Genomic DNA, 21,304 nt, shown 5'->3' with positions numbered 1-21,304 from the left:
GTGAGGAGCGTGAGGCAGCGCCATGTTTCAAGGGCAGCGGGGTTGGTTCTGTGGCAGCGTCAGCCACGACCTGAGGCAGTTTTGGGGTAGGAGATTGGGCAGCAGGGGTGGGTGAGGTGGTGAGGAGAGCACCGCCCCTCCCTCTGGTACCTTGGCCCCAGGGCACTTGCTAGGCTCACCATGTGCTCTTGCCTCCACAGTGGCTGAAGGGGGGACCATCAGTGACCCGAGGGCCGCCGACTTCTTGTTCAGCTGCGATGCCTCACACCCAGACACGCTGAGGTACCTGAAGGTCACCTGGGGGTACCTTTTGGGTCATCAGGAACCAGGAGTTGTCTCTGGCAGTTGCCGTCCGCTAATGAATATTGATAATATGAAGAGAGACTGGAAACGAGCAAATTTTCAGTCCCGTCTGGATGTGCAGGGAGGGGGAGGGGCAGGCGCGGGAATAGCTCACAGTCCCTTTTTTCTGCCGCTAAGGCCTGGCCTCCTAACCACTCCTCAAGTCTTCCCGACTTCAAGTTGTGTTTTTCCAGCAGACTTTCCCACATCCATGTGATGCCTTGTAGAGCTCTCCTATTCGTTAATTTAAACAAAATCTGATTGCCTGTTATCTTAAACGTTGTGTTCTGAAAATGTTGGTTATTTTTTGAGTAATAACTCCTACTTCCATTAGTCTATTAATTAATCCAGTTAATCCAAGGTCAAACACCGTGTACCATGCTCCTGTAAATGTTCTTTGTTCTTGCTGCCGCTATTTTAGTACACACCGTAAACTGCCTCTTGCCCTGATGTCACAAAAACTTTCTGGGAGGTTGCTCTGACTCCAGTCTGTCCACCTGTGAGCCCCCTTAGCATTGCAGTGGGATTATGTTTACAGAACAGAGGCCTGATCACGGTTCTGGTTCCCTCCCTTTCTCACCCCTTCACTCCCCACCCTCCAGTCTCCTGATCACCTACAGTAATTCTGTTTCCATTCATTTATTCTTTCTTTTGAAATGTTGAATACATTCTTGTTATTTCATAACCTAAATTATTTCCTTTCTCCTAGAATATATCAGAGTCTTGATTACATAGAAGATAATGCTACAGTTTTTCATGCCTTCTATCTCTCTGCTGTAGCCAATGCTGAAATAAAAAACTCGGTGGCTTTAGGTCATTTCATTCTTCCTCCTGCAAGCCTGCAAAAAGGTTAGCAAAGATCTTTAATCGCTGTTAAACTCCGAAATCCGGCTATGTCATCCAACTTTACTGATATTTGTTCTTCATCAGAGCTTTTTGTTTTATATCATTTAGTGTAAACAGAAAAGCATGTACTTTGGATCAGATTGCCTTGGGTGTGTGTTCTCGATTTGTTTATCATTCACCGAGCTCCTACCGTGCCAGGTTTCAACCAAGGCGCTGGGGATTCAGTGGTGAATAAGACTGATACAAATATTGTCCTCACATTGTTCACTGGCGAGAATCCAGCACTTAACTAATTTTTGTGGCCTCCAGCATTTCTCCCCAGTTGTTTTGAGGATAATATATTAAGTAATCTGACCTGTGAGTATATAATAAACGCTCGTTGCTAGTTTTGGCTCTCACCGTTATTTTTTCTGTCCCCCCCCCCACTGATATTTCAAGATTCATCATGATAATAAATCCATGTATTTGTATTGTTTTATATTATTTAAAGAACTTGCACATTATTTTAGCAACCGTATGAAGTATAGAGCAAATGAATAAATTGCTTCTGAGATTGGTTCTTTCAGTTTTCGCTGCTAGGAACACACATTCTTAGCCTGTTCTGTCCAAATCCTACCTATATTTTATGAACTAGCATTAAATATCCCATTTTTTAGATCTTATTATTACCCAGTTCTTGATGTGTATGTGTCCATCCCTAGAAAGACAGACTGAAAATAGTACAGATTCCCAGCGAGCAGAGTATTTGTTAAAAAAAACAACTTGAAAAATATTTCTGTAGAAGAGCTTTGGGAACTTCGAGGATTGGCTTTCTTCCATAGTTGATGTCCTGGAAAAACCTAGTTATAACTTAAAAAATAAATTGTTTTAAGTGGTTATGCAAATAAATTAATGACTGGATAGGAGAATTGATTTACTTAAAATCAGTGAATACCTACCTTCAGGGAGCTTATATTATGGAATGACTATCTGACCTAAGTTACCACTCCTATTAAATCTTTGAGTTTAACAACTTATATTAAAATGTATTCGACTTAAAAAAAATCCATTTTAAATGAAAACATGTTCCTTTTAAAAAAAGTGTGCATTATTATTCACCTAGACCGGGATTGTCTAGTAAAAGCAAGAAAGGCAAATGTAAGCAACATACTAATTTTAGGTTTCATATTACCCACAAGTTAATAAAAAAGATGAAATTCATATTAAGAATATGTTTTATGTAACATAACTAGAATATTATTTCAATATATAATCAGTATAAAATTATAGATAAATTTTTGTGTTCATTTTTTTTTGATTCCAGTGTTTATTTTAAACTTAGAGCACATCTCAAGTTGGACTAACGACACATTTCAAATATGTACCCACATTTATCTAGGTAGCTTAGGTCTAGAGGAATCTAGACGGCTTAGGTCTAGAGGAATGTTAACTATTTTATCCTTGAGTGGGCTACTGTGGAAACCTGACATCATTGATTTAAGATGATGTCAGTCCTTTGACATGCTGAACATTGTAGAATTCCTGCACTATCATGCCCAATTGACATGTTGCTCATCCTACCTTCTTTTAACAAACTAAACTATTGAATTAAGCACTCCACAAATTCAGGAATTTTATGCCTTCTATTTTGACTGGACAGTTATCTTTATTAATGCTTGGCCTAAACACACTGACACCTTATGAAAATATCATAGCAGAAAAAGTTTAGAACAGTGATTTACATAATGCATTGGAATCATCTGGAGTTTGTTAGAAATGCAAGTTCCCAGCTTCTCAACAATCTGGTTCAATAAGAGTCCTCGTTTTAAACAAGTATCTCAGGTACTTTTGATACAAGTAGAATAAGGCTGACCTAGAAATTTGAAACCTAAACAAAATTCAGTGAATTCTACAAAGTTACTTTTTGAAAAATAATATTGGATTTATTTTTCTTACTACAGAAATAAGGAGAAAAATTGGTAGTTTTATTTGGGAACAAGACCAACATTTTCTGATAGAAAAGGTAAGAGTAAATTAAGGTATACAGTTGATACAGAATGTACAGTTTCAAAAAAATTTGAAAGCAGTGTAATCTTCAAAATATGTACTAGTGATGTGTTAGTTCCAGTGACCCAGAGTAAGAAATTTAGAGGGCATGTTTTTTATTGAACATTATCTCATTTGGCATTGTTTTTACGCTAGTAACATTAGTGAAATTGAGATTTTTGTATGAATAAAATAAAAAGCTTTAAAATTTGCCTCAGTAATATTAAGGGAATAATAGGTACACAGTATTTACCGGTTCTTTGCTGCCAGTGTAGATGCTATTTGATTAATTTCTTGTACTGTTTGTTAAATGTTATGAATAATACCTCAATAAATGTATGCAATACTGTAAGTTTTTTAACTTTTGTCATCCTGCCTCACATTTGCCATGTTTTTTATTTACTTCAGAATCTTTATGCAAAGGCAAAATTGGGATAAGAATTTATCCAAAAAGAATAATGATGGTGATGGATTATAGTACTTAAAATTAAAAAAAAAATCGATTCCACAATGATACTCCAAAAGCATAAAGAAAGAAAAAAAAGAACAGAGGAACAAAAGGAGGAAAAAAGGAAGAAAGGAAAGAGGGAAGGAGGGAAGTAAAAGAGGGGTAGGGAAAATTTCCTTTCAGAATAAAAGGTAATAAATGTAGAAGGGATGATAGGGTAGAAAATTTGCACTTTACCACTCCCAATAAAATAGTTGATTTAGGCAAGGGTTATAAATGGATGCTAAAATCATTATCTAAAATGATCACCTCACAGATTACTTATTGATTACAAAGGCAAGCATTGCTTGTACCATTACAATGGAGGGATCTGGCAGACACTGTCTTAACCAACTGATCAAATTTAGCATCACCAATTTGAAACAACCTCTTGTTACGTTCAGCTCAATGTGATATAATAAAAAGGACACTGTATAGGGAATTCCCTGGCAGTCCAGTAGGACACCGCACTCTTATTGCTGAGGGCCCAGGTTCAATCCTTGGTCGGAGAAATAAGATCCCAGGAGCTGCCAAAACAACATCAAGAAAACACAGTATTATCTTGTGTTCTTGTTCAAAGTTCTGAATCTAATTATGAGAAAATACTCTAATCCTTGACTTGTTAGAATGTTCCAGGGACACAAATGGTGGTAGAATGGTTACTATTTGATAATAATTATTGAGTATACCAAAAGACCCTTGAAGACCATTAATTATTCTGCTTTAGAAATGAGAAGACTGAGGTAAGAAGGAAAGACCTCTGACTTAGTTCACATAGCCAGATATTAGCAAAGTGGAACCAAGTTTTCTCAGCTCCAGCCCAATCCAGTGTTTTTTCTAATGTATTAGTAGCATATGCCTGTATTGACTGTTGACTCTAGAATTGTATGATTATATGGTAAAGGATTTTGTTCTTTCAAATATTGATTGATATTGAATATTAACTAATTATAATAACACAACCATGAAATTTGTAAGTAGAAGTTAACTCTTTTAATGGCAATAGCAAGGGTAAATCTGGAAAGTAATTTGGGAAACATTATTATTATTTAGAGTGGGGTTGCAACCTATATATAGAAATTTCCTAATGGAATATTATGTAAATATATTGTTATAGATACCAGAATCTGAGGTTTGTCAACTTTAACATAATCTTTTGGAAAAGCTTTATATATGTTTAGTTCTTTTGTAACTCCATAGCTAAATGTTTCTTTAATTTTGAAGGGGAAACAATTTGTTCAACTTACTTCATATTTTTGATTTGCAGCTTGTAGGATGCCTAGGAGTTTTCATGTCAAGGATTTTAAGAAAGTTTAAATCAATAACACTTTTTTTGGCTTCTTTTTTTAAAAAAAACCAAAGAGTTATATGACCACATTAGGGAAAATTTAAAAAATCAGTAAGAGAATAAACTCAGTCAGTTTTACTATCTAATACAAGCATAGCATATATTTTAAAAATCCAGGTCTCCTTTCTTTATGTATCTCTAAAAATAGATAATTCTGTGTGTGTATATACAAAATTTTGTGAGTTTTTCCTATGAAACAAAATGGAATGGATCTGAGTCTGTAGATACTTTTGTGACTGTTGATATATATATTGCCAATTTACTTTTTAAAAAATTGATACTGATTGCATGATTGATATGGCTGATTTTTTTAAATGTGATTTCTTTTGCTGTCCACAGCAAGATGAAGTAACATCAAATGAACTAAAGGCCTTTAGGGAAAGCAGTGTATTAGCAACAGATCACAAGAAAGACTTATCCAGAAGGTACTGAATTTGTATACTTCACTGATTTGTATACTGCATTCAATATAGACACCTTTGAACACTGTGTCTTAATCTCATTTAATCTTCAGTCTTCTTATGACATTGGCATCATTATCACCATTGCCATTTTACAGAAAAAGAGATGAAGTATAGGTCAGGTCAGTTCAGTTCAGTCGCTCAGTCGTGTCCAATTCTTTGCGACCCCATGGGCTGCAGCACGCCAGGCTTCCCTGTCCATCACCAACTCCCAGAGTTTGCTCAAACTCATGTCCATAGAATTGGTGATGCCATCCAACCATCTCATCCTCTGTTGTCCCCTTCTCCTCCTGCCTTCAGTCTTTCCCAGCATCAGGGTTCTTTTCTAGTGAGTCAGTTCTTTGCATCAGGTGGCCAAAGTATTGGAGCTTCAGCGTCAGCATCAGTCCTTCCAATGAATATTCAGGACTGATTTCCTTTAGGATGGACTGGCTGGATCTCCTTGTATTCCAAGGGACTCTCAAGAGTCTTCTCCAACACCACAGTTCAAAAGCATCAATTCTCCGGCACTCAGCTTTCTTTATAGTCCAACTCTCGCATCCATACATGGCTACTGGAAAACCATAGCTTTGACTAGACAAACTTTTGTCGGCAAAGTAATGTCTCTGCTTTTTAATATGCTGTCTAGGTTGGTCATAGCTTTTCTTCCAAGGAGCAAGAATCTTTTAATTTCATGGCTGCAGTCGCCATCTGCAGTGATTTTGGAGCACCTGAAAATAAAGTCTGTCACTGTTTCCATTGTTTCCCCATCTATTTGCCATGAAGGATGGGACTGGATGCCATGATCTTAGTTTTCTGAATGTTGAGTTTTAAGCCAACATTTTCACTCTCCTCTTTCACTTTCATCAAGAGACTTTAGTTCTTCACTTTCCTGCCATAAGGGTGGTGTCAACTGTGTATCTGAGGTTACTGATATTGCTCCCAGCAATCTTGATTCCAGCTTGTGCTTCCTCCAGCCTGGCATTCCTCATGATGTACTCTATAAGTTAACTAAACAGAGTGACAATATTCAGCCTTAACGTACATTTCCAATTTGGAACCAGTCTGTTGTTTCATGTCTGATTCTAGCTATTACTTCTGACCTGCAGATACATCTTTCAGGAGGCAGGTCAGGTGGTCTGGTATTTCCGTCTCTTGAAGAATTTTCCACAGTTTTTTGTGATCCACACAGTCAAAGGCTTTGGTGTAGTCAATAAAGCAGATGTTTTTCTGGAACTCTCTTGCTTTTTTGATGATCCAGTGGATGTTGGCAATTTGATCTCTGGTTCCTCTGCCTTTTCTAAATCCAGCTTGAACATCTGGAAGTTGATGGTTCATGTACTGTTGAAGCCTGACTTGGAGAATTTTGAGCATTACTTTGCTAGCGTGTGAGATGAGTGCAGTTGTGTGATAGTTTGAACATTCTTTGGCATTGCTTTTCTTTGGGATTGGAATGAAAAGTGACCTTTTCCAGTCCTGTGGCCACTGCTGAGTTTTCCATATTTGCTGGCATATTGAGCCCTCATAGCTCAGTTTTAAAAGAATCCACCTGCAATGCAGGAGACCCCAGTTTGATTCTTGGGCCTGGAAGATCCTCTGGAGAAGGGATAGGCTACCCATTCCAGTGTTCTTGGGCTTCCCTTGTGGCTCAGCTGGTAAAGAACCCACCTGCAATGTGGGAGACCTGGGTTCGATCCCTGGTTAGGAAGATCCCCTGGAGAAGGGAAAGGCTACCCACTCCAGTATTCTGGCCTGGAGAATTCCAGGGACAGTTCATAGAGTCTCAAAGAGTCAGACATGACTGAGTGACTTTCACTCACTCACTCACTGAGTGCAGCACTTTCACAGCATCATCTTTAGGATTTGAAAGAGTGCAACTGGAATTCCATCACCTCCACTGGCTTTGCTTATAGTGATGTTTCCTAAGGCTCACTTGACTTCACATTCCAGGATGTCTGGCTCTAGGTGAGTGATCACACCATCATGGTTATCTGGGTCGTTAAGATCTTTTTTATATACTTCTTCTGTGTATTGGTGCCACCTCTTCTTAATATCTTCTGCTTCTGTTAGGGCCATACCATTTCTGTCCTTTATTGTGCCCTTCTTTGCATGAAATGTTCCCTTGGGATCTCTAATTTTCTTGAAGAAATCTCTAGTCTTTTCCATTCTATTCTTTTCCTGTAATTTATCATTTATCACTAAGGAAGGCTTTCTTATCTCTCCTTGCTATTCTTTGGAATTCTGCATTCAAATGGGTATATCTTTCCTTTTTCTCCTTTCCTTTTGCTTCCTTAGACAACCATTTTGCCTTTTGGCAGTTCTTTTTCTTGGGGATGCTCTTGATCGCTGCCTCATGTACAATGTCATGAACCTCTGTTCATCGTTCTTCAGGCACTCTGTCTATCACATCTAATCCCTTGAATCTGTTTGTCGCTTCCACTGTATAAGATTTAGGTCATACCTGAATGGTCTAGCGGTTTTCCCTGCTTTCTTTCATTTAGGTCTGAATTTTGCAATTTTGAATTCATGATCTGAGCAACATTCAGCTCCTGGTCTTGTTTTTGCTGACTATGTAGAGCTTCTCCATTTTCACGTGCAAAGAATATAATCAATCTGATTTTGCTGTTGACCATCTGATGATGTCCATGTGTAGAGTCTTCTCTTGTGTTGTTGGAAGAGGGTGTTTGCTATGGCAAGTACGTTGTCTTTGCACAACTCTTTTAGCCTTTGCCCTGCTTCATTTTGTACTCCAAGACCAAACTTGCCTGATACTCCAGGTATCTCTTGATTTTCTACTTTTGCATTCCTGAAATGAAAAGGACATCTTTTTTGGGTATTCATTCTGAAGGTCTTGTAGGTCTTCATAGTACCGTTCCACTTCAGCTTCTTCAGCATTAGTGGTTGGGGCATAGACTTGGATTACTGTGATATTGAATGGTTTTCCTTGGAAATGAACAGAGATCATTCTGTCGTTTTTGAGATTGCAACCAAGTACTGCATTTTGGACTCTTTCATTGGCTAGGATGGCTACTCCATTTCTTCTAAGGGATTCTTGCCCACAGTAGTAGATATAATGGTCATGTGAGTTGAATTCACCCATTCCAGTCCATTTTAGTTCGCTGATTCCTATAATGTCAATATTCACTCTTACCATCTCCTGTTTGACTACTTCCAATTTACCTTGATTCATGGACCTAACATTCCAGGTTCCTATGCAATATTGTTCTTTACAGCATCGGACTTTACTTCCATCACTAGTCACATTCACAACTGGGTGTTGTTTTTGCTTTGGCTCTGTCTCTTCATTCTTTCTGGAGTTATTTCTCCACTGTTCTTCAATAGCATATTGGGCACCTACCGACCTGGGGAGTTCATCTTTCAGTGTGTATCTTTTTGCCTTTTCATACTGTTCCTGGGGTTCATGAGGCAAGAGTACTGAAGTGGTTTGCCATTCCCTTCTCCAGTGGACCACATTTTGTCAGAACTCTCCACCATGACCCATCCGTATAGGGTGGCCCTACACAGCATGGCTTATAGTTTTAATGAGTTAGACAGGGCTTTGGTCCATATGATCAGTTTGATTAGTTTTCTGCAATTGTGGTTTTCATTCTGTCTGCTCTCTGATGGATAAGGATAAGGGGCTTATGGGAGCTTCCTAATGGGAGAGACTGACTGGGGGAAACTGGGTCCTGTTCTGATGGGCACGGCTGTGTTCCCTCCTTGGGTATGGCTAAGCCCTCTTGGAGGAGGTCACCATTAACCCCACCACAGAGTGGTCAGAACTTACACAGGACTGGGAAACAGACTCTTGGAGGGCACAAACAAAACTTTGAGCACACCAGGACCCAGGAGAAAGGAGCAGTGACCCCACAAGAGACTGACCCAGACTTGCCTGTGAGTGTCGTGGCATCTCTGGTGGAGGCATGGGTCAGTGGTGGCGTGCGGTAGGGTCGGGGGCACTGAGTGCGGTAGTGCATGCACGACCCTTCTGAAGGAGGTCACCGTTATCCTCATCTCCTCCACCATAGACTGGCCTCAGGTCAAACAACAGGGAGGGAACACAAGTGTAGGTAGATGAAGTTATTTCCCCAAAGTCACACAAACCTTTATTAAATGGGGAGAAGCAGGATTTTAACTGGGTCAGTCTAATTCCAGAACCCGTGCATTTAACCATATTATGCTAGCCTAGCCTTACAGAAAAGAAACAGGATTTTTTTGATTACTGTGATATTATTTTTAATATATATAATAATAAGGAAATAAACTAAATATTAGTAATGTTATTAGGATTGGAGGATTAGAAAGAGGATTTCCCTCTTTCTTTTCCACATTGTTTATAATGTGGCTACTTTGGCTTAAGAAATTAAAGTTATATTTTAAAAGACAAACAAACATGGACTTGGTGCTGTGTTAGGGCTAATCTGTGAGATGAATCCTTGTTACAGGCTTATTCACTATCTAGTCCCAATACTATATTTTCCACTTTGGTGGCTTCCAGATGTTCATAGGAAGCATTAACTATTGAAAGTATGGGATTTAGCTGCTGAAATAAAGTGATCTTTCTTCAATATAAAAATTGAGTTTAATCTATATAGTGTAGTTTTTTTACCTGCAATTTTTTTTTTCCCATAATTTTTTCTTGTCCCTTTTGTACCTCCTATATGGTTTTCCTTAATTTGATATACATTGTTATCTGATTTAGCACAAAGTTGTGTATTGAATTTTAGTGAACTATTGCTTCATGGTCCTGTGACTTATAGATAATCCACCACTTAAGTTTGAATATCCATATTCTAGGTCTTTGTATTAAAAAGCAGAGACATTACTTTGCCAACAAAGGTCCGTCTAGTCAAGGCTGTGGTTTTTCCAGTAGTCATGTATGGATGTGAGAGTTGGACTATAAAGAAAACTGACACTGAAGAACTGATGCTTTTGAACTGTGATGTTGGAGAAGACTCTTGAGAGTCCTTGGACAGCAAGGAGATCCAACCAGTCCATCCTAAAGGAAATCAGTCCTGAATGTTCATTGGAAGGACTGATGCTGAAGCTGAAGCTCCAATACTTTGGCCACCTGATGCAAAGAGCTGACTCATTTGAAAAGACCCTGATGCTGGGAAAGATTGAGGGCAGGAGAAGACGGACACGACAGAGGATGAAATGGTTGGATGGCATTACCAACTTGATGGACATGGGTTTGGCTAGACTCTGAGAGTTGGTGATGGAGACAGAGGCCTGGCATGCTGCAGTTCATGGGGTTGCAAAGTATTGGACATGACTGAGCGACTGAACTGAGCTGAACTGAATCTCTATTCACAGAACTCCTTTGAACTTGTTATGCTTTTTGAGATAAGAAACTGGTAAGGTTAGGAAGAAAAATGAAATTGAAAACGTGAGACCATGAAGATATTAAGGAATTAGTAAAGGAGGGAATAGTTATCCCAAGCATCCTTGTAAGAGAAGAATGGGAAAAGGAAATTTTTTCTTATTTTATTTTTTTCAGTTTTATTTATTTATTTTCTTTACAATATTGTATTGGTTTTGCCATACATTGACATGAGTCTGCCATGGGTGTACATGTGTTCCCCATCCTGAACCCCCCTCCTACCTCCCTCCCAATCCCATCCCTCTGGTTCATCCCCTGAACCAGCCCTGAACACCCTGTATCATGCATCGAACCTGGACTGGTGATTCATTTCACATATGAATATTTACATGTTTCAATGCCATTCTCCCATATCATCCTGCCCTCGCCCTCTCCCACAGAGTCACAAAAGACTGTTCTATACATCTGTGTCTCTTTTGCTGTCTCACATACAGGTTGTTGTTACCATCTTTCTAAATTCCATATATATGCATTAGTATACTGTATTGGTGTTTTTCTTTCTGGCTTACTTCACTGTATAATAGCCTCCAGTTTTATCCACCTCATTAGAACTGATTCAAATGTATTCCTTTTAATGACTGAGTAATATTCCATCTTGTATATGTACCACAGTTTTCTTATCCATTCGTCTGCTGATGGACATCTAGGTTGCTTCCATGTCCTGGCTATTATAAAGTGCTGTGATGAACATTGGGGTACATGTGTCTCTTTCAGTTCTGGTTTCCGCGGTGTGTATGCCCAGCAGTGGGATTGCTGGGTCGTATGGCAGTTCTGTTTCCAGTTTTTCAAGGGATCTCCACTCTGTTCTCCATAGTGGCTGTACTAGTTTGCATTCCCACCAAAAGTGTAAGAGGGTTCCCTTTTCTCCACACCCTCTCCAGCATTTATGCTTGTAGACTTTTGGATAGTAGCCATTCTGACTGGTGTGAATTGGTACCTCATTGTGGTTTTGATTTCCATTTCTCTGATAATGAGTGATGTTGAGCATCTTTTCATGTGTTTGTTAGCCATCTGTATGTCTTCTTTGGAGAAATGTCTGTCTAGTTCTTTGGCCCACTTTTTGGTTGGGTCATTTATTTTTCTGGAATTGAGCTGCAGGAGTTGCTTGTGTATTTTTGAGAGTAATTCTTTGTCTGTTGCTTCATTTGCTATTATTTTCTCCCATTCTGAAGGCTGTCTTTTCACCTTGCTTATAGTTTCCTTTGTTGTGCGGAAGCCTTTAAATTTAATTAGGTCCCATTTGTTTATTTTTGCTTTTATTTCCAATATTCTGGGAGCTGGGTCATAGAGGATCCTGCTGTGGTTTATGTTGGAGAGTGTTTTGCCTATGTTCTCCTCTAGGAGTTTAATAGTTTCTGGTCTTAAGTTTAGATCTTTAATCCATTTTGAGTTTATTTTTGTGTATGGTGTTAGAAAGTGTTCTAGTTTCATTCTTTTACAAGTGGTGAACAGCTTTCCCAGCATCACTTGTTAAAGAGATTGTCTTTTCTCCATTGTATATTCTTGCCTCCTTTGTTGAAGATAAGGTGTCCATAGGTGCATGGATTTATCTCTGGGCTTTCTATTTTGTTCCATTGATCTATATTTCTGTCTTTGTGCCAGTACCATACTGTCTTCATGACTGTGACTTTGTAGTAGAGCCTGAAGTCAGGCAGGTTGATTCTTCCAGTCCCATTCTTCTTTCTCAAGACTGCTTTGGCTATTTGTGTTTTTTTTTTGTATTTCCATACAAATTGTGAAATTATTTGTTCTAATTCTCTGAAAAATACTCTTGGTAGCTTGATAGGGATTGCATTGAATCTATAGATTGCTTTGGGTAGCATACTCATTTTCACCATATTGATCTGATTCATGGACATGGTCTATTTCTCCCTCTATTTGTGTCATCTTTGATTTCTTTCAGCAGTGTTTTATACTTTTCTATGTATAGGTCTTTTGTTTCTTTAGGTAGATATATTCCTAAGTATTTTATTCTTTTCATTGCAATGGTGAATGGAATTGTTTCCTTAGTTTCTGTTTCTGTTTTCTCATTGTTAGTGTATAGGAATGCAAGGGATTTCTGTGTGTTGATTTTATATCCTGCAACTTTACTATATTCACTGATTAGCTCTAGTAATTTTCTGATGGAGTCTTTAGGGTTTTCTATGTAGAGGATCATGTCATCTGCAGACAGTGAGAGTTTTACCTCTTCTTTCCCAATCTGGATTCATTTTATTTCTTTTTCTGCTCTGATTGCTGTGGCCAAAACTTCCAAAACTATGTTGAATAGTAGTGGTGAGAGTGGGCACCCTTGTCTTGTTCCTGACTTTAGGGGAAATGCTTTCAGTTTTTCACCATTGAGGATAATGTTTGCTGTGGGTTTATCATATATAGCTTTTATTATGTTGAGGTATGTTCCTTCTATTCCTGCTTTCTAGAATGTCTTTTATCATAAGTAGATGTTGAATTTTATCAAAGGCTTTCTCTGCATCTATTGAGATAATCATATGGTTTTTATCTTTCAATTTGTTAATGTGGTGTACTATGTTGATTGATTTGTGGATATTGAAGAATCTTTGCATCCCTGGGATAAAGCCCACTTGGTCATGATGTATGATCTTTTTAATATGTTGTTGGATTCTGTTTGCTAGAATTTTATTAAGGATTTTTGCATCTATGTTCATCAGTGATATTGGCCTGTAGTTTTCTTTTTTTGTGGCGTCTTTGTCAGATTTTGGTATTAGGGTGATGGTGGCCTCATAGAATGAGTTTGGAAGTTTACTTTCCTCTGCAATTTTCTGGAAAAGTTTGAGTAGGATAGGTGTTAGCTTTTCTCTAAATTTTTGGTAGACTTCAGCTGTGAAGCCATCTGGTCCTGGGCTTTTGTTTGTTGGAAGATTTCTGATTACCGTTTCAATTTATGTGCTTGTGATGAGTCTGTTAAGATTTTCTATTTCTTCCTGGTTCAGTTTTGGAAAGTTGTACTTTTCTAAGTATTTGTCCATTTCTTCCAAGTTGTCCATTTTATTGGCATATAGTTGCTGATAATAGTCTCTTATGATCCTTTGTATTTCTGTGTTGTCTGTTGTGATCTCTCCATTTTTGTTTCTAATTTTGTTGATTTGATTTTTCTCCCTTTGTTTCTTGATGAGTCTGGCTAATGGTCTGTCAATTTTATTTATCCTCTCAAAGAACCAGCTTTTGCCTTTGTTGAATTCTGCTATGGTCTCTTTTGTTTCTTTTGCATTTATTTCTGCCCTAGTGTTTAAGATTTCTTTCCTTCTGCTAACCCTGGGGTTCTTCATTTCTTCCTCTTCAAGTTGCTTTAGGTATAGAGTTAGGTTATTTGACCTTTTTCTTGTTTCTTGAGGTAAGCCTGTATTGCTATGAACCTTCCCCCTAGCACTGCTTTTACAGTGTCCCATAGGTTTTGGGTTGTTGTGTTTTCATTTCTGTGCATATTTTGATTTCTTCTTTGATTTCTTCTGTGATTTGTTGGTTATTCAGCAGTGTGTTGTTCAGCCTCCAAACGTTGGGATTTTTAATAGTTTTTCTCTTGTAATTGACATATAATCTTACTGCATTGTCGTCAGAAAAGGTGACTGGAGTGATTTCATTTTTCTTGAATTTACCAAGGCTAGATTTATGGCCCAGGATGTGATCTATCCTGGAGAAGGTTCTGTGTACGCTTGAGAAAAAGGTGAAATTTGTTGTTTTGGGGTGAAATGTCCTATAGATATCAATTAGGTCTAACTGGTCTATTGTATCATTTAAAGTTTGTGTTTCCTTGTTAATTTTCTGTTTAGTTGATCTATCCATAGGTGTGAGTGGGGTATTAAAGTCTCCCACTATTATTGTGTTATTGTTAATTTCCCCTTTCATACTTGTTAGCATTTGTCTTACATATTGGGGTGCTCCTATGTTGGGTGCATATATATATCTATAATTGTTATATCTTCTTGGATTGATCCTTTGATCATTATGTAGCATCCATCTTTGTCTGTTTTTACAGCCTTTGTTTTAAAGTCTATTTTATCTGATATGAGTATTGCTACTCCTGTTTTCTTTTGGTCTCTCTTTGCATGGAATATCTTTATCCAGCCCTTCACTTTCAGTCTGTATGTGTCCCTTGTTTTGAGGTGGGTCTCTTCTAGACAACATATATAGGGGTCTTGTTTTTGTATCCATTCAGGCAGTCTTTGTCTTTTGGTTGGGGCATTCAACCCATTTACATTTAGGGTAATTATTGATAAGTAAGATCCCATTGCCATTTACTTTATTGTTTTGGGTTTGAGTTTATACACCCTTTCTGTGTTTCCTGTCTAGAGAAATCCTTTAGCATTTGTTGGAGAGCTGGTTTGATGGCGCTGAATTCTCTCAGCTTTTGCTTGTCTGTAAAGCTTTTGATTTCTCCTTCATATTTGAATGAGATCCTTGCTGGGTACAGTAATCTGGGCTATAGGTTATTTTCTTTCATCACTTTAAGTATGTCTTGCCATTCCCTTCTGGCCTGAAGAGTTTGTATTGAAAAATCAACTGTTATCCTTATGGGAATCCCCTTGTGTGTTATTTGTTGGTTTTCCCTTGCTGCTTTTAATATTTGTTCTTTGTGTTTGATCTTTGTTAATTTGATTAATATGTGTCTTTGGGTGTTTCGCCTTGGGTTTATCCTGTTTGAGACTCTCTGGGTTTCTTGGACTTGGGTGATTATTTCCTTCCCCAATTTAGGGAAGTTTTCAACTATTATCTCCTCAAGTATTTTCTCATGGTCTTTCATTTTGTCTTCTTCTTCTGGGACTCTTATGATTTGAATGTTGGGGCATTTAACATTGTCCCAGAGGTCTCTGAGGTTGTCCTCATTTCTTCTAATATATTTTTTCTTTTTTCCTCTCTGTTTCATTTATTTCTACCATTCTATCTTCTACCTCTTCTTTTCACAGCTATTTGTAAGGCCTCCCCAGAAAGCCATTTTGCTTTTTTTGCATTTCTTCTCCATGGGGATGGTCTTGATCCCTGTCTCCTGTACAATGTCACAAATGTCTGTTCATAATTCATCAGACACTCTATCTATCAGATTTAGTCCCTTAAATCTATTTCTCACTTCCGCTGTATAATCATAAGGGGTTTGATTTAGGTCATATCTGAGTGGTCTAGTGGTTTTCCCTACTTTCTTCAATTTAAGTCTGAATTTGGCAATAAGGAGTTCATGATCTGAGCCACAGTCAGCTCCCAGTCTTGTTTTTGCTGACTGTATAGAGCTTCTCCATCTTTGGCCGCAAAGAATATAATCAGTCTGATTTTGGTGTTGACCATCTGGTGATGTCCATGTGTAGAGTCTTCTCTTGTGTTGTTGGAAGAGGGTGTTTGCTATGACCAGTGCGTTCTCTTGGCAAAAGTCTATTAGTCTTTGCCCTGCTTCATTCTGTATTCGAAGGCCAAATTTGCCAGGTACCCCAGGTGTATCTTGACTTCCTACTTTTGCATTCCAGTTCCCTATAATGAAAAGGACATCTTTTTTGGGTGTTAGTTCTACAAGGTCTTGTAGGTCTTCATAGAACCATTCAACTTCAGCTTCTTCAGCGTTACTGGTTGGGGCATAGACTTGGATTACTGTGATATTAAATGGTTTGCCTTGGAAATGAACAGAGATCATTCTGTCATTTCTGAGGTTGTATCCAAGTACTGCATTTCAGACTCTTTTGATGACCATGATGGCTACTCCATTTATTCTAAGGGATTCCTGCCTGCAGTAGTAGATATAATGGTCATCTGAGTTAAATCCACACTATCCAGTCCATTTTAGTTTGCTGATTCCTAGACTATCGAGGTTCACTCTTTCCATCTCCTGTTTGATCACTTCCAATTTACCTTGGTTCATGGACCTAACATTCCAGGTTCCTATGCAGTATTGCTCTTTGCAGCATCGGACCTTGCTTCTATCACCAGTCACATCCACAACTGGATATTGATTTTGCTTTGGCTCCATCCCTTCATTCTTTCAGGAGTTATTTCTCCACTGATCTCCAGTAGCATATTGGGCACCTACCCACCCGGGGAGTTCATCTTTAAGTGACCTGTCATTTTGCCTTTTCATACTGTTCATGGGGTTCTCAAGGAAAGAATACTGAAGTGGTTTGCCATTCCTTTCTCCAGTGGATCACATTCTGTCAGTAAAAGAAATGTGAAAAAGCTAAATGGCATCTGGGGAGGCCTTACAAATAGCTGTGAAAAGAAGAGAATCAAAAAGCAAAGGAGAAAAGGAAAGATATAAGCATCTCAATGCAGAGTTCCAAAGAATAGCAAGAAGAGATAAGAAAGCCTTCCTCAGCAATCAATGCAAAGAAATAGAGGAAAACAATAGAATGGGAAATAATAGAGATCCCTTCAAGAAAATTAGAGATACCAAGGGAACATTTCATTCAAAGATGGGCTCGATAAAGGACAGAAATGGTATGGACCTAACAGAAGCAGAAGATTTAAGAAGAGGAGCCAAGAATACACAGAAGAACTGTACAAAAAAGAGCTTCACTACCAAGATAATCACAATGGTGTGATCACTCACCTAGAGCCAGACATCCTGGAATGTGAAGTCAAGTGGGCCTTAGAAAGCATCACTATGAACAAAGCTAGTGGAGGTGATGGAATTCCAGTTGAGCTCTTTCAAATCCTGAAAGGTGATGCTATAAAAGTGCTGCACTGAATATGCCAGCAAATTTGGAAAACTCAGCAGTGGCCACAGGACTGGAAAAGGTCAGTTTTCATTCTAATCCCAAAGAAAGGCAATAGCAAAGAATGCTCAAACTACTGCACAATTGCACTCATCTCACATGCTAGTAACGTAATGCTCAAAATCTGCAAGCCAGGCTTCAGCAATACATGAACTGTGAACTTCCAGATGTTCAAGCTGGTTTTAGAAAAGGCAGAGGAACCAGAGATCAAATTGCCAACATCCGCTGGATCATGGAAAAAGGCAAGAGAGTTCCAGAAAAACATCTATTTCTGCTTTATTGACTATGCCAAAGGCTTTGACTGTGTGGATCACAATAAACTGTGGAAAATTCTGAAAATGATGGGAATACCAGACCACCTGACCTACCTCTTGAGAAACCTATATGCAGGTCAGGAAGCAACAGTTAGAACTGGACATGGAACAGCAGACTGGTTCCAAATACGAAAAAGAATACATCAAGGCTGCATATTGTCACTCTGCTTTTTAACTGATACGCAGAGTACATCATGAGAAACGCTGGACTGGAAGAAACACAAGCTGGAATCAAGATTGCCGGGAGAAATATCAATAACTTCAGATATGCAGATGACACCACCCTTATGGCAGAAAGTGAAGAGGAGCTGAAAAGCCTCTTGATGAAAGTGAAAGAGGAGAGTGAAAAAGTTGGTTTAAAGCTCAACATTCAGAAAACGAAGATCATGGCATCTGGTCCCATCACTTCATGGCAAATAGAGAGATGGGGACACAGTGGAAACAGTGGCTGACTTTATTTTGGGGGGCTCCAAAATCACTGCAGATGGTGATTGCAGCCATGAAATTAAAAGATGCTTACTCCTTGGAAGAAAAGTTATGACCAACCTAGATAGCATATTCAAAAGCAGAGACATTAGTGGGGTCCGTCTAGTCAAGGCTATGGTTTTTCCTGTGGTCATGTATGGATGTGAGAGTTGGACTGTGAAGAAGGCTGAGCGCCGAAGAATTGATGCTTTTGAACTGTGGTGTTGGAGAAGACTCTTGAGAGTCCCTTGAACTGCAAGGAGATCCAACCATTCCAATCTAAAGGAGATCAGTCCTGGGATTTCTTTGGAAGGAATGATGCTAAAGCTGAAACTCCAGTACTTTGGCCACCTCATGCGAAGAGTTAACTGATTGGTTAAGTCTCTAATGCTGGGAGGGATTGGAGGCAGGAGGAGAAGGGGACAACCGAGGATGAGATGGCTGGATGGCATCACGGACTCAATGGACGTGAATCTGAGTGAACTCCGGGAGATGGTGATGGACAGGGAGGCCTGGCATGCTGCGATTCATGGGGTCGCAAAGAGTCGGGCACAGCTGTGACTGAACTGAACTGAACTGAAGGAAAAGACTGATAATATGACTACCAAAAGTATTTTAAACTTGTGCCTGGAAATAGAAATATAAACCAAGTTAAAAGAAAAATATATACTTGAAAAAACATTTGACGAAAGCTATTTTCCTTAATATACAAAAGAAAGTGAAAGTGAAGTCACTCAGTCGTGTCCGGCTCTTTGAGACCCGTGGACTGTAGCCCACCAAGCTCCTCCATCCACGGGATTCTCCAGGCAAGAATACTGGAGTGGGTTGCCATTTCCTTCTCCAGGGGATCTTCCTGACCCAGGGATCGAACCCAGGTCTCCCACATTGCAGGCAGACGCTTTAACCTCTGCACCACCAGGGAAGCCCTAATATACAAAGAGAGCTTACAAATCTGGGGGAAATATGTCTAATATTTTCCAGTAACAACAAAATAACAAAAATAAAGGTAGATGTCTTTCTTTGTGGAACCACCAGAGCGTGTAATATTGAACACTAAATGGTGAACTAGTTATTGAACACATGCCAAATGGAAGACATTTATGAGCCAGGCAATTCACAGTATTTCATTTGATTCTAACAACTCTATAAGATAGATAAATAGTATTAGCCTTGTTTTACAATTGAGGAAACAGGTTCAAAGAGTTAAATAAGTCACCCTGTGTTATTTAAGTAGTGAAGGTACTTTGAAACCAATTGTAGAGTCCAAACCCTTAATCATTGTGCTATTTTTCTTTCCCAGGATGTTCCCAAATCTTCTGAAAATGGCATGAATTTTTGCTTATTTTTCTTGTTCTTATTTTATAATAAATGCATCTAGTTTGTCAAAATGGAAAATACTGACAAAAAAAGAATAAAGAAAATTTAAATTGTAACCAAACCCACCACTCAGATAACCACCATCAACATTAGTACATTTCTTGCTAGTTTTATACAGATACACACATTAAGTGGGCTTCCCAGGTGGCACTAGTGGTAAAGAATCCACCTGCCAATGCAGGAGATGTAAGAGACGTGGGTTCCATCCCTAGGTCAGGAAGATCCCCTGGAGGAGGGCATGGCAACCCACTCCAGTATTCTTGCCTGGAGAATCTCATGGACAGAGGAGGCTGGTGGTTGAGAAACTAGACACATGGACACAGAAGTCCATAGGATTGCAAAGAGTTGGACATGACTGAAGTGATTTCCGTGTACACATTAAGTAGAGTTGAGGTCAGATAGCAGAGAGTCTGTCTCTTCATTTTCTATTTATTATTGTATGGGCAGTTCCCCATTTTGAAAAACCTTATTTGATATCATGTCTGTAATGTATGCAGGTCAGGAAGCAACAGTTAGAACTGGACATGGAACAACAGACTGGTTTCAAATAGGAAAAGGAGTACATCAAGGCTGTATATTGTCACCCTGCTTATTTAACTTATATGCAGAGTACATCATGAGAAACGCCGGACTGGAAGAAACACAAGCTGGAATCAAGATTGCCGGGAGAAATATCAATCACCTCAGATATGCAGATGACACCACCCTTATGGCAGAAAGTGAAGAGGAACTAAAAAGCCTCTTGATGAAAGTGAAAGTGGAGAGTGAAACAGTTGGCTTAAAGCTCAACCTTCAGAAAACAAAGATCATGGCATCTGGTCCCATCACTTCATGGGAAATAGATGGGGAAACAGTGGAAACAGTGTCAGACTTTATTTTTGGGGACTCCAAAATCACTGCAGATGGTGATTTCAGTCATGAAATTAAAAGACACTTACTCCTTGGAAGAAAAGTTATGACCAACCTAGATAGCATATTCAAAAGCAAAGACATTACTTTGCCAACTAAGGTCCGTCTAGTCAAGGCTATGGTTTTTCCAGTGGTCATGTATGGATGTGAGAGTTGGACTGTGAAGAAGGCTGAGTGCCAGAGAATTGATGCTTTTGAACTGTGGTGTTGGAGAAGACTCTTAGTCCCTTGAACTGCAAGGAGATCCAACCAGTCCATCCTAAAGGAGATCAGCCCTGGGATTTCTTTGGAAGGAATGATGCTAAAGCTGAAACTCCAGTACTTTGGCCACCTCATGTGAAGAGTTGACTGATTGGTAAAGACTCTGATGCTGGGAGGGATTGGAGGCAGAAGGGGACGACAGAGGATGAGATGGCTGGATGGCATCATGGACTCGATGGACATGAGTCTGAGTGAACTCTGGGAGTTGGTGATGGACAGGGAGGCCTGGCGTGCTGTGATTCATGGGGTCGTAAAGAGTCGGGTACGACTGAGCGACTGAACTGAACTGAATGGCTGTATTGGCATTTAGTCTTATCGTCCGTTTAACCACCTCCCTTTAAATTAAAAAAACTTTATAATTTGCTACTCTTGTAGCACCTTCATAAATATCTTTTTAAAA

The 21,304-nt window shown here is 39.0% G+C and overlaps 1 protein-coding gene across 1 annotated transcript in view; it reads left to right on the top strand.

Annotated features, from left to right (window-relative positions):
• Window positions 1-21,304, top strand: part of TERB2 (telomere repeat binding bouquet formation protein 2) — a 36,797-nt gene continuing 15,493 nt past the window's right edge. The window contains exons 1-5 of the mRNA XM_005686226.2: window positions 1-86; window positions 201-282; window positions 1,052-1,191; window positions 3,129-3,190; window positions 5,388-5,473. Of these exons, the coding sequence (XP_005686283.2) occupies window positions 23-86; window positions 201-282; window positions 1,052-1,191; window positions 3,129-3,190; window positions 5,388-5,473 (434 nt within the window). The 5' untranslated portion in view covers window positions 1-22. The remainder of the gene's footprint in view (window positions 87-200; window positions 283-1,051; window positions 1,192-3,128; window positions 3,191-5,387; window positions 5,474-21,304) is intronic.

Source organism: Capra hircus, chromosome 10, assembly GCF_001704415.2.
Source record: "Capra hircus breed San Clemente chromosome 10, ASM170441v1, whole genome shotgun sequence".
NCBI classification, from domain to species: domain Eukaryota; kingdom Metazoa; phylum Chordata; class Mammalia; order Artiodactyla; family Bovidae; genus Capra; species Capra hircus.
Note: the sequence above shows the minus strand (reverse complement) of the source record. Positions and strands in the feature narration are given on the sequence as shown.